The sequence below is a fragment of the Macrobrachium rosenbergii genome, chromosome 17 (assembly GCF_040412425.1).
Source record: "Macrobrachium rosenbergii isolate ZJJX-2024 chromosome 17, ASM4041242v1, whole genome shotgun sequence".
NCBI classification, from domain to species: Eukaryota; Metazoa; Arthropoda; class Malacostraca; order Decapoda; family Palaemonidae; genus Macrobrachium; species Macrobrachium rosenbergii.
The window spans coordinates 37481348-37494354 of NC_089757.1; the positions used below are offsets into that span (position 1 = coordinate 37481348).

The 13007-nt window shown below is 36.1% G+C and overlaps 1 protein-coding gene across 1 annotated transcript in view; it reads right to left on the reverse strand.

The window, feature by feature from the left end:
- The window catches only part of LOC136847868 (cubilin-like), a 21548-nt gene extending 8934 nt beyond the window's left edge, over positions 1 to 12614 (reverse strand). Inside the window, exons 1-5 of the mRNA XM_067119854.1 lie at positions 10804 to 12614; positions 5360 to 5444; positions 4413 to 4633; positions 1634 to 1790; positions 206 to 423 (exon numbers count right to left, since the gene is read on the reverse strand). Of these exons, the coding sequence (XP_066975955.1) occupies positions 206 to 423; positions 1634 to 1790; positions 4413 to 4633; positions 5360 to 5444; positions 10804 to 11134 (1012 nt within the window). The 5' untranslated portion in view covers positions 11135 to 12614. The remainder of the gene's footprint in view (positions 1 to 205; positions 424 to 1633; positions 1791 to 4412; positions 4634 to 5359; positions 5445 to 10803) is intronic.
- Between the last annotated feature and the right edge of the window lie 393 nt (positions 12615 to 13007).

Below are 13007 nucleotides of genomic sequence, written 5' to 3' on the forward strand. Positions count from 1 at the left end.
GATTAACAGCTCTCCTAGGGCTGGCCCGAAGGATTAGACTTACTTTACGTGGCTAAGAACCAATTGGTTACTTAGCAACGGGAGCTCTAGTAAAGTAAACATGAGATTATAAGGTTTACAGTTCATCAAATCCCAAAAGGAACCAAGGCCTAGTATACGAAATAAGACTATCACACTTCTTCAGGAAAGCCTTAAAAACTCTTACGCGTAAATCCAGGTTGGAGTTTCCCACACAGCCTTCGACCCTGGACCTCCAAGTAATCAAACATGCAGCTGCCGTCCTCCAGGTTAAAGTCCTCCACCCGGAGGTCAATGCCACACACTCCTTCGCCCCTAGTAATGACGTAGTGACACTCGACGTTGTCCTCGTACTCCTTAGGATACCCTGGACTACTTATGACGAAGGCGTCAGACTCTATCCTCCTGCAGGAAGGAGAGAAAGTTATTTTTTCCAGTTCTTGTCCATTCTTGAGGGTTTGTTAAGAGACATTTGCTAACTCTTTCCGTTCTGAGACTGATAATCTGATAATTTCTGTGTGAATTAAACTAGTCACGTTATTCATAATGAAATCTCACGGGAGGCTTCAGAGAAATTGAGTTTTAAATCCAGTATGACTTTTCAGAACATCAAACTTTTGTTACAGGAATTTATGTAAGCCCCTAAGATCAGATTGGCCTTGAAAACATTACGCCCAAAATGACTGGAAACCATTTAGTTCCAAAACTAAACCCAATAAACAGTTTTTCTTTTTACAGAACTCTTCTTTAAAGTCTGTAATTTTTTTTAATAAATTCACAAACAAGTTCCCATTTCGACTCGTTCAATTATTACTCGAAAACCTAAAAAATCTTTTTTTGGGACACGATCTATCTTACGTACTCGATTTCAACGGCTGTAGAACAATATCTATAAAACACAAAATTACTTTTATTGGAGACCATAAACCTTTCAATGTAGAAACGAATCTTGGGAAGTTGATCAGCCTAAATACTTATAAATAAATCACTAAAGTAAGCCTAGGCCTATGAAACATCCCAAGTCCTATAAGAAAAACCAACGTCTGCATGAGTGAGAGTAGGCCTAGTCCAAATAATTTTTAGCTAGTGATACCTGTCTTGAACCGGTAAGTTGATCAGAGTTATAATTATTTTTATTTTGTACACAAATATATTAACTGTTAAAACGAATTAACATAAACTAATCTGTTATAGTTCGACTCTTCAGTTACCTAGACCGAACATGTTTAGTTAGTGACACCTTCCTTTATTAGGTAAGTTGATTAAAGTTATAATTAGTTTATTTTCTATACAATTTATTAGTTGCTAGGTGGAATATAAAACTAATTAACATAAACAATCTTTTGTAGTTCGAATCTACAGTTACCTAGACCGAACATTTTTAGCTAGTGACACCTATCTTGATAAGCTAAGTTAATTCAAGTATAATTAGTTTATTTTCTGTACAAATTTATCAGTTGTTAGATATGTCAGTGATAATGAGTTTACTTTCTGTACAAATTTATCAGTTGTTAGATGAAAAAGAAAACTAATTAACATAAAAAATCTTTTGTAATTCGACTCTTCAGTTACCTAGACTAAACGAGGATGGTTTAACCAGAACATACTGACTGACCTGTCACAAGGCACCGTCGACACCAAAGCTCTTCCCAGGGACTTCGGCTGACGGCAGGACTTGACCTGACGGCCTAGCAGGAGGAACCCAGAGGCCCCGTGGGTGTCTCCACTTCGAAACTCCACCGTCAGGATAGACGAAGGGAATGTGAACAGTGCTGGAAAGTAGAGAACACAGTGTAGGCCTATGTCTGGGCTCGAAGGCAATATAGGCCTAATTTGATGTATAACAGACCAATTTTTTGTTTTAATTCTTGTCTAATCTTTATAAATGATAGAATTTTGATGAAATAAGTAAATTTTAGTACGTATATTACTCTTGACAAATTGCAATAGTCTTAAAATTATTTTTTTACATTTTAATTTGGTCAAACCTGGCGTTTATTTTGTCTTAATTCTAGCCTAATTTGATAAATGATAAAATTTTTATGAAATTAGTAGATTTTGGTAATAAGCTTAAAAACTTTTTTTTTTTTACATTTTTATTTGTCAAACATAGCGTTTATTTTGTTTGAATTATTGTCTAATTTTCGTAAATGTGACAAAACCGTGATGAAATCATTATTTGATGCAAATATTACCCATGACAAGTCGCATTAGGTATAAAACAATTTTTTATATTTGATTTTGTCTAACCGAGCTTTTATTGTGTCTAAATTTTATAAATGTGATAAAATCCTGATGAAATGAGTAAATTTTAGTATAAAAACTACGCTTGACAAATTGCTATGCCCACAAAAAACTTTTTTTAACATAGTTATTGTTAAAAATCAAGATAAAAACATAATGTTCAATTCACTCTAACGCCAAAGCCCCACGTAACACTATTCTTACCACCTAATTCGCGGAAGACGTAAATCATTTAACATATCCTGTCGAACTTCTTCAAAGCTCCAGAGGTCCTTTCATCCTCACACCATCAACTGTGGAACAGCCTCCCTTCAGAGGATGTCGGGCAATTGGAACTTCTTCAGAAGTTCAAGCGAAAATGCAATGCATTATTACCCTAATACTATTCTTCTTGCATTTTGATACTTTTTTATCTATTTCTATTTTTATTAATTTATCTTTTTCTTTTTTTAATGAGCACCGTATTCTTTGGAAGCTTGAAATTCAAGTCAGTGGCCCCTATGTGTTTGTTCCATATGAATAGGTTTCATCTTTCAAATAATAATAATAATAATAATAATAATAATAATAATAATAATAATAATAATAATAATAATAATAATAATAATAATAATAACTTAGTTGCCCCTGTGGGCTTGTTCTATATGAATAGGGTTCATCTACTGAATAATAATAATAATAATAATAATAATAATAATAATAATAAGTCAATGGCCCCTGCGTTGGTCTTGTTCAGTATGAATAGAGTTAATCTTCTGAATAATAATAATAATAATAATAATAATAATAATAATAATAATAATAATAATAACAACAACTTAGTTGTCCCTGTGGGCTTGTTTCATTTGAATAGGGTTCGGGTTCATCCTCTGAATAATAATAATAATAATAATAATAATAATAATAATAATAATAATAATAATAATAATAATATCACGCAAGAACACCCCAGCATTTGTCAACCGAAAACATCTACCGTCAACTGACTACGTCACCTGGGACAAGTAAGCGGAAATTCATGGATGTCTTTGTCTCCAAAACAATGACTCATTAGTGACTCGAAGACTCAAGTAATCTTCACAAGGTAAGATCAGGGACTCCTGGGATGTAATTCTTTTTTTTTTTTATTCAATGCCAATGGAATCTAAGGTAATTCGGCTGCCTTAGGGCAAGAATGCGTTCAGGCAGAATAAACTGAATGCATATTATTATTACTATTGTTATTGGTCTATTACAGCCATCCTATTCGACTGGGTGGTTTTTATAGTGCGGGGTTCCGGGTTGTATCCTGCCTCCTTAGGAGTCCATTATTATTATTATTATTATTATTATTATTATTATTATTATTATTATTATTATTATTATTGAGATGAGCTCTATTCATATGGAACAAGCCCACAGAGGCTTTTAACTTATTATTATTATTACTATTATTATTATTATTATTATTATTATTATTATTATTATTATTATTATTATTATTCTGAAGATGAACCCTATTTATAATGAACAAGAACAACACAGGGATCATTGACTCATTATTATTATTATTATTATTATTATTATTATTATTATTCTGAAGATGAACCCTATTTATATTGAACAAGAGCAACACAGGGGTCATTGACTATTATTATTATTATTATTATTCAGAAGACGAACCCTATTTATATTGAACAAGACCAACACAGGGGCCATTGACTTATTATTATTATTATTATTATTATTATTATTATTATTATTATTATTATTATTATTATTATTATTATTATTGTGTATTATTATTCAGAAGACGAACCCTACTTATACGGAACAAGGCCACAGAAGGGGCCATTGACTTGAAATTCAATAAGCCTCCAAAGAATATTATGATGTTCATTAGAAAGGAGCAACAGAAGGTAATGAGAAATACAGAAAGAAGAGATCACTTGTTAGAAAGTATAAAAAATAAATTAACAAATAAATAAATCGATAAATATGTAAGTAAATTATCAAAACAAAAGGAGAATTGTTTTAGGTTAGTAACGCATCGCATCTTCGATTGAACTTCTAAAGCTCCGCAGTCCAACGGTTTGAGGAATAAAGGACCTCTGGAACTGAGAACTTCTCTTTTTCTTCTGCAATAAAACCCATCCGTCAATTGACCTCACCTGATTGACCTCGCCTGTACCTGCCGCAGTGGTGAACTTCCCCGACGGTCAGCGAATCCCCGACGCATTCACCCGCCTCATTTCGGGTCGTGTCGGCCGTGACGTCATTGGTCACCAGGTCCCCTCCCCGTGACCTGACGGCCAAATCGAGCCTCAAGACAGTCAGTGTCACTCCGCAGATGTCCGGATGCCGCCGGTAGATCTGGTATCTGCACGTCGTGCTGAGGAAGATAAGGGATGGAATATAAAATTTAGGCCAAAGCCAAGCTCTGCATGTAACCTATAAGATCATTCAACCCTAAAGGGGAAATTGAGAGTAAAAAGGTTTGAAAGGTGTAACAGGAGGAAAACCCCACAGCTACACTGTTAAACAATCTTTAGAAGAGGGTGGGAATTAAGATGGAAGGAAGAGAATATGAACGCAGGTGCTGCAAAAGGAGTGCAATGGAATATAGAATTTAGGCCGAAGGTCATTCATGGAAGGGAAATTGAAAATAAAAAAAGGTTAAAAATGTATAACAAGAGGAAAACCTCGCAGCTGCACCATGAACCAACTGTTAGGAGAGGATTGAGGAAAGTAAGATGAAAGAAAGACAATAAGATCGAAGGAGGTATAGCAAAAGAAACGAAAGGGGTCGCAGCTAGCGGCCGTAGGGACGCCGCCAAGAACCTTACAAGTAATGCCTGCAGTGCACCAAGTGAGGCGCACTGACGTGTCACTACCCACCCTGCGGGGGTGGGGGGAAGATAAGGGGGAATGGAAGAAAGGGTCATTATCGTTAAGTGAACTCTGCAATGTGGGAGGATCATTACTTCCCTCAGGTATGCGAGGACATATTTCGAGAGCCGTTATGGCAGTGTGATGAATTGCCGACATCCGGGTGATAAGAATGCCGTTGCGACGGGGAGAATGAAAATGATCGTTTCAAAATGATAATTTAACTCACTTAGCTGGATAGTTGTTGGGGTAAGAGGGCGAATGGATGTAGAAATCCTCTCCCGTGATGAACTCGTCGCAGAACTGGCCTGGACCTGAAAGAAGAAGAAGAGTTAAGCTAAATGAAAAGACTTTGTTTACAGAATAACATGAGGCCTCAATCTTGAATGAATTATTAAAGGGTACAGTTACAGGACAGTTACTGATGACTGAAGGTTAAAAGAACAGACTTTGTTTACAAAATAACAAGAGACCTCAACCTTGGATGAATTATTATCACTATTATTATTCAGAAGATCAACCCTATTCATATGGAACAAGCCCACCAAAGGGGCCACTGACTTGGAATTCAGGCTTCCAAAGAATATGGTGTTCGTTGGGAAGAAGTAAGAGGACGTAAATGGAAATACAAAAAAAAGAGATCTCGCTTATTAAAAAAAAGAAGAAGAATAAATTATTAAATTAATACTCAGAAATAAGCAAAACTAGGAATATGGTGTTCATTGAGAAGTGAGAGAAGGTAAAGGGAAATATAGAAAGAAGAGTACATTTACAAGACAGTTACTAACGACTTAATGATTTATGAAATTCAGGCTGTTAAACCTGGGGGCATTTTCAGGCGTTCAGCCCTTTAGACTGTAAAGAGGGAGTTGGAGTGGTTGAACAGTATAGGGATCCAGAAAATGCAGAGGATGAAATACAAGTATCTAAAGGTGGAAATGGGAGACAACCCCCACAGTTGCACTAAGTAGTAATAGTCAGAGGTGTTGGACAGCAAGACTGAAGAAAGGAAGCAGGAATGGAGGTTAAGAAAAAGGCTAAAAAAAGTGGGTGTAGCTAAGGGCCGAAGGGACACTTCAAGCACCCTTTAGTAAAGCTTACAGTGCACGAGCTGAGGTGCACTGACGACAATACCTCACGACGGGGCAGTTAGTAACGGTACATTGTATTATTATTATTATTATTATTTATTATTATTATTATCATTATTATTATTATTATTATTATTATTATTATTATTATTATTATTATTATTATTATTATTATTATTCAGTAGATTAAACCTACAGCATTCATATGGAACAACCCCAAGGGGCCATTGACTTGAAATTCAAGTTTCCAGAGAATATGTTGGTTTCAACTTCCCACCGCGACAGTAACTGATCATGGCGCAGGGCCAGTGAGTTTTTCATCGCCCTGGGAGAGGCGCGAAATCATGACATCTGAGTGGCATGGCAAGACACTAACCACTAAACCAGCGACCAGTATAATAATAACTGCTAATAATCGCATAAAAATTATTTTAGTCTTATTGACAGAAAGGTTTTAAAGACATCCAAAACGGAGTGAAGATTCTGAAACGTATAATAAAAAGTGATAAAATAATAAAAGCAATGAAATATTCACATAACCGAACCACATCACAAAACAAATGGAATCACATGGCAACCGTTGACTGAATCATGAACCGTCTCACGCAGACCCCAAGCTGGCATAAGGCCATCATTACCACACAGCAAATCACACAACACACTCTTCTGATCTTCCTGCATCCTGAAATATATTCACAGGATTCAAATATTATTCAAAATATATAAATATATAGAAAGACCGCTGTCATGTCACGCCAAGCGGAAATTCCTTTTTTCCTATATGTTTATTGTTCCAGAACAAAGCAGATGGACAAAGCTGGACAAAGAAGATGGACACAAAGAAGATGGTCAAAGATGGAGAAAGATGGCCAAAGATATCTTACGTCTGATGTATTCCTTCCTGGTCGTGTCATGCATTCTGTATTTTCAAGGTGACATTGGCCATCGTGATACTCAAGACGTATAACAGCGTCTTTGGGGAAATTTTATTATTATTATTATTATTATTATTATTATTATTATTATTATTATTATTATTATTATTATTCAACAACTATGAGAAGGACAGGATGAAAAAATAATGGTAACAGTGTGAAAATCAATGTAATGACTGGGAAAAAAATCTTGGAGAGAGAGAGAGAGAGAGAGAGAGAGAGAGAGAGAGAGAGAGAGAGAGAGAGAGAGAGAGAGAGAGATAAATACTCCAGTTAAAGATATGGAATTAGAGAGAGAGAGAGAGAGAGAGAGAGAGAGAGAGAGAGAGAGAGAGAGAGAGAGAGAGAGAGAGAGAGAAATACTGCAGTTAAAGATATGGAATTATCATCAACGTTATTCAGACTTTCTGATTAAGCAATATATTATTATTATTATTATTATTATTATTATTATTATTATTATTCAGAAGATAAAAGAAAAAAAAGACTAAAAAATACACACAAGGAAGTATGGCCCAGACCAGTTCAGAGAAACCACGTGAGAGGAATTCCCAAAATCTCTATTAGCAATGCTCGGTCGGGCACAAGAGACGAATATTCAATACGAATACCAATCAGCTTATCAACAAGAGAAGAAAAACATGACAGACTCGAACCCCACACGAATAATCCACTCGATCCCATTACCGGGGAATCTAATCCCCCAAGTGAGGTTATGCGGAATGGAATGGAGTACTATACAGTTTAGGCCAGAGGCCAAGCGTTGGGATTTATGAGGTCATTCAGAGCTGGAAAGGGAATTGGGAGTAGGTACGTTTGAAAGGTGTAACAGGAGGAAATAATTGTTAGGAGAGAGTGGATAGCAAGATGGAAGAAAGATATTATGAATGGTCGGTAGAGTTAGAGGAATGAAAGGGGTTACAGCTAGGAGCCTAAAGGACGCCGCAGAGAGCAATGCCTACAGCGCACTACGTGAGGTGCACCGACGGCACCACCTCTCTGCGACGAAGTATAAGGTTATAATAACTCGCAGAGGGCAACGTCCTATGATATGACACCCCGTCACGCCTTGTAGGGCGACGCCCACCGGTGTAAAACATCCTTACGGGATGCTGCTGTCTCTCCTGTTGTTTGTTCTGGACGAAGACCTCGTCTCCAGACGTGTATGTAATTATATTTCCCCTGCGCGTTTTTCTTTTGTTTCGTCACGAGAGGAGGGACTGTACTGTTATCTAACGCGGTGAGCTGGAGGAAGTGACCGTTACTTGTTGTTTTGTGATTCATGTTTTTGGGTCTTGGTGTCTTGCGTAGCGAAATGAAGAAGAAGAATACAGTAGAGGAAAACATACAGAGGAGTCATTATTATTATTATTGGTGTCTTGCGTGGCAAAATGAAGAAGAAGAATGTAGTAGAGTTAAACACACAGAGGGGTTATTATTATTATTATTCAGAAGATGAACCCTATTCATACAGAATATTATTATATTATTATTACTATTTTGTATAAGGTCCACAATAATTTATCAATTAGAATGTGAGGCTTTATAAAAATGTATAAAAAGCTTTCGAACCCTATCCTGGGTTCATCTTGGACTGAAGAACCCAGGATAGGGTTCGAAAGCTTTTTATACATTTTTATAAAGTCTCACATTCTCTTCATATATTATTGCGGACCTTATACAAAACCACTCCTGTTCTCGGCACTGAGAGTTCTACACATTATTATTATTATTCAGAAGGCGAACCCACTATTCATATGGAACAAGTCAACCAAAGGAGCCACTGACTTGAAATTCAAGCTTCCAAAGAATATGGTGTTCATTAGAACGGAGTAAAGAAGGTAGCAGGAAATACAGACAGAAGAGATCACCTACTAATTAAGAAAAAATAAATTAACAGTTTAATAACTAAGTAGATATAAATGTAAGTAAATTATAAGAATATAAGGAGAATTGTACTAGGGAGTAATTCGTCCTATCTTCGCTTGAACCTCTGAAGTTCCAATTGTACGACATCCTCAGGGTGTTCTGTAATTCCTCTATCCTTGTTGGAATGGAATGGAATATAAAATTTAGGCCAAGGCCAAGCGCTGGAACCTATGAGGTCACCCAGCGCTGGAAGGCAAACCGAGAGCAAAAAGGCTTTAAAGGTGTAACAGGAGGAAAACCTCGCAGTTGCACTGTGAAACACTTCTTAGGAAAGGGTCGGCGAAAGTAAGATGGAAACAAGAGGACATGAACGAAGGGACAATAAAAGGAATGAAAGAGGTCGCAGCTAGGGGCCGAAGGGACCCCGCAGAGAACCTCAAGTGACGCCTGTTTTCGCAGAGACAAAGAACAAAAAGGACTGACTAAGGTGTCTGAGTCACCTTCTCCATAATGTTATGCCAAGCTGAAGAAAGAGGTATCGATGTTGATGATTATAAGTAATTCTTAGTAAACGTCAAATGCATTTCCGAATTTTATCATTTTTTTTCTTTGTTTTTGCTTTATTTTCTTCAGGAGATTACTCATCGTAACTTCCTTTTATAAATAGAGTGATTCACAAGAGAATAGTTTTGCCGCAGTCATCGTTTTCTTATTGATTTCTTCATTCAGCAATATACTATTTCATTTTATCTCTATATATATTAATATATTTTATTTTATCTCTTTGTATATTAATATATTTTATCTCTTTATACATTAATATACTATTTTATTTTATCTCTTTATATATTAATATACTATTTTATTTTATCTCTTTGTATATCAATACACCTTTTTCTTATCTATCTCATTTCTTGAACGGCAAGGAGAGGACTCGCTTTCTCTATAAATCAACTTGGGAATTATTGCTTCAGTTATACTCTAACTACAGACACGCATAAATTTCATTTGAAAACATCAAAATAATAATAATTTAACAGTAATCTACAATAATGGGGTACAAGTTGTTCGTTCAAGAAATTCTTTCCCGGCAACAGTTCCATAGCACAGTTACTGAAATCAGCAAGCGTTATGCATTGGATTAACGGAGGTTGGGCATACCTGAACAGAATTTGAATGACTTAGGTACAGCTGTGTAGTATATTTGTTAGTGAAACTGATATCAGTACAGAATATGTGTATATATATATGTATGTGTGTACACACACACACACACACATATATATATATATATATATATATATATATATATATATATTTATATATATATATATATATATATATATATATATATATATATATATATTTATATATATATACTGTATATGTATCTATGTACATATATATATATATATATATATATATATATATATATATATACAATTTTATGTATGTATATATATATATATATATATACAATTATATGTATATATATATTATATATATATATATATATATATATATGTACAAATATATAATATACAATATATATATATATATATATATTTTATATATATATATATATATATATATATATATATATATATATATATATATTTATATGTATATAGTGTACATATATATATAAAAATGTATATATATATATATATATATATATATATATATATATATATATATATATATATATACATATGTACATACATACATTTCTAAGGCCCACCCCCAAAAAAAAAAAAACTGCACAGTAACTTTCTTACCAAACTTCCGGCGTCTCTGTCCCATCAGCAGGAGAACTTCATTGAAAGCCTTTTCCTTCAGCATCAAAATCTCCTCTTCAGTCTTCGGCTTCGCGACCTCGGTCGGCCCAGTTTCCGCCCTCGAATTCCACGGGGTCATGTTCGGGGTCAGTCCACCATTTACTAAGATTACGTCATCGGTTAACGTTCGTAACAAGTTGGCGTCAATATGGTCCGGTTCGGCGTCTATGGGAGTCACGTGGTGGGCTGTTCCTTCTCCCAGACCCAAGAGAAGGCTCGTGGCCAATATATCCAGCCATAACACTCGCCACGTCATTCTGTTAATACCCATCTCTCTATAACTATTAAAAACTAATAATTAACTCGATAACTTCGACTATACAACCCTAAAACTCGTTACGCATCTTCACAACAGGTGATCGAGCTTCACAGCACAAACCGTCACCTCCAAAAAATGAATATCGTACCCACCCCCTCTCCAGTCTGGAGCATAACTAGTCACGCGTCCTACCCGCCCACCTGTTGGTACGACAATGCCAAGGAGACGGGTCTCTCTCGCTCTCTTATATCCCTTTGCAAAGTACAGCTGAGAGGAGAGAAGGAGAGGCAAGGCAAGAGATGCTGATTCTTTCGCGATACTGTCCGCTGCATGGAACGCTCCACTGTGACGCCGCCCAATTCCGCAATTATACTATATATATAGGCTATGTACTTTGCCGAATCTTGAGTCAATACGATATGCGTCGTGTTCTTGGGTTCTTATCGTGTTTATTTGTCCTTTCCCTTTCTGTTGCAATTTGTATTTGCCCGACTGAAGTGGCAAAATGATGAAATTCGTGGCCTGTTTGTGTCGTGGAATGGAATATAAAATTTAGGCCATAGGCCAAACGCTGGGACCTATCAGGTCATTCAGGGTTGCAAGGAGAAACCGAGAGTAAAAAGGCTTTAAAGGTGTAACAGGAGGGAAACCGCGCAGTTGCATTATAAAGCAATTTTAGGAGAGGTTTGGGGAAAGTAAGATGGAAGAAAGAGATCATGAACGGTGGTATAGTAAAGAGGAATAGAAGGGGTCGCAGCTAGGAGCCTACGGGACGCCGCAAAGAACCTCAAGTAAATTACTACAATCAGAAATGATCTAGATTTTGTATTACGCAAAAAAATAGACCCGTTTGTTTATGCTCAAAACTGCGACACTTTCTCCAGGAGTCTTTCCTCCGTCTCCTGAATGAGAGAAGTAGAAATCTCTTTTCTCCGGCAGGATGTGACGCGATTTTTCCTAATTACACCTGCAGAAGGGACACTCCCCTCCATTACGAGACGCTAATAACTGCCGCACTGACATAAACCAACTAACAACACGACTATAAATTGTAAAATTTTAAATCCTTTTTTCAAGACGGACTTGATAGATAGAATAGACTATAGAATTTAGAAACTGACAACAAAAAAGGTTTGAAAGGTGTAACAGGAGGAAAACCTACGCAGTTGCACTATGTTAGGAGACGGTGGAAAGTACGAAGAAAGAAATTATGAATGGTGGTACAGTAACAGGAATGAAAGGGGCTGCAGCTATGGGCCGAAGGGACGCCGCAAAAAACCTCGAGTAATGCCTACAGTACACCGCACCAGGTGCACTGATGGCAGTAACCCCCTACGGGGAAGAAGAACTTGAACCAACTCAGACCTTAACAAAGCCAGGATGTCCACCCACGCTTACCGGAATAAGGTATTTGCCCTCGATAAGTGGTGCCAAAGATTAGCCAGTTGAAAAGTTGAATGTTGAGCCAAGTCACACGGAAATTACGTCTTAAACGCGAAGGGAAATCATGAGACATTTGGTTGGTCGAATGTCCGGAAGTCTTGGGAACCCAAGGAGGTTCCTCTCTTGGGGACGTGAAGGAGATGGACATTTCATCCTTGTTGCGATTTCGGGGAGGATTGTAATATAGTATGTATATATATATATATATATATATATATATATATATATATATATATATATATATATATATATATATATATATATATACTGTACTGTATATATAATCTTTTGTTAAGTAGGCGGGCCTCCATAACAAAATTTAGAAATATATACGTGTACAGTATGTGTGTATGAATGTATAGCATATATGTATTCACAGATATGATTATATATATGTATATATCCTTTCTATTTCCCCTCATCTTGAATTCCCAAGTAAGAG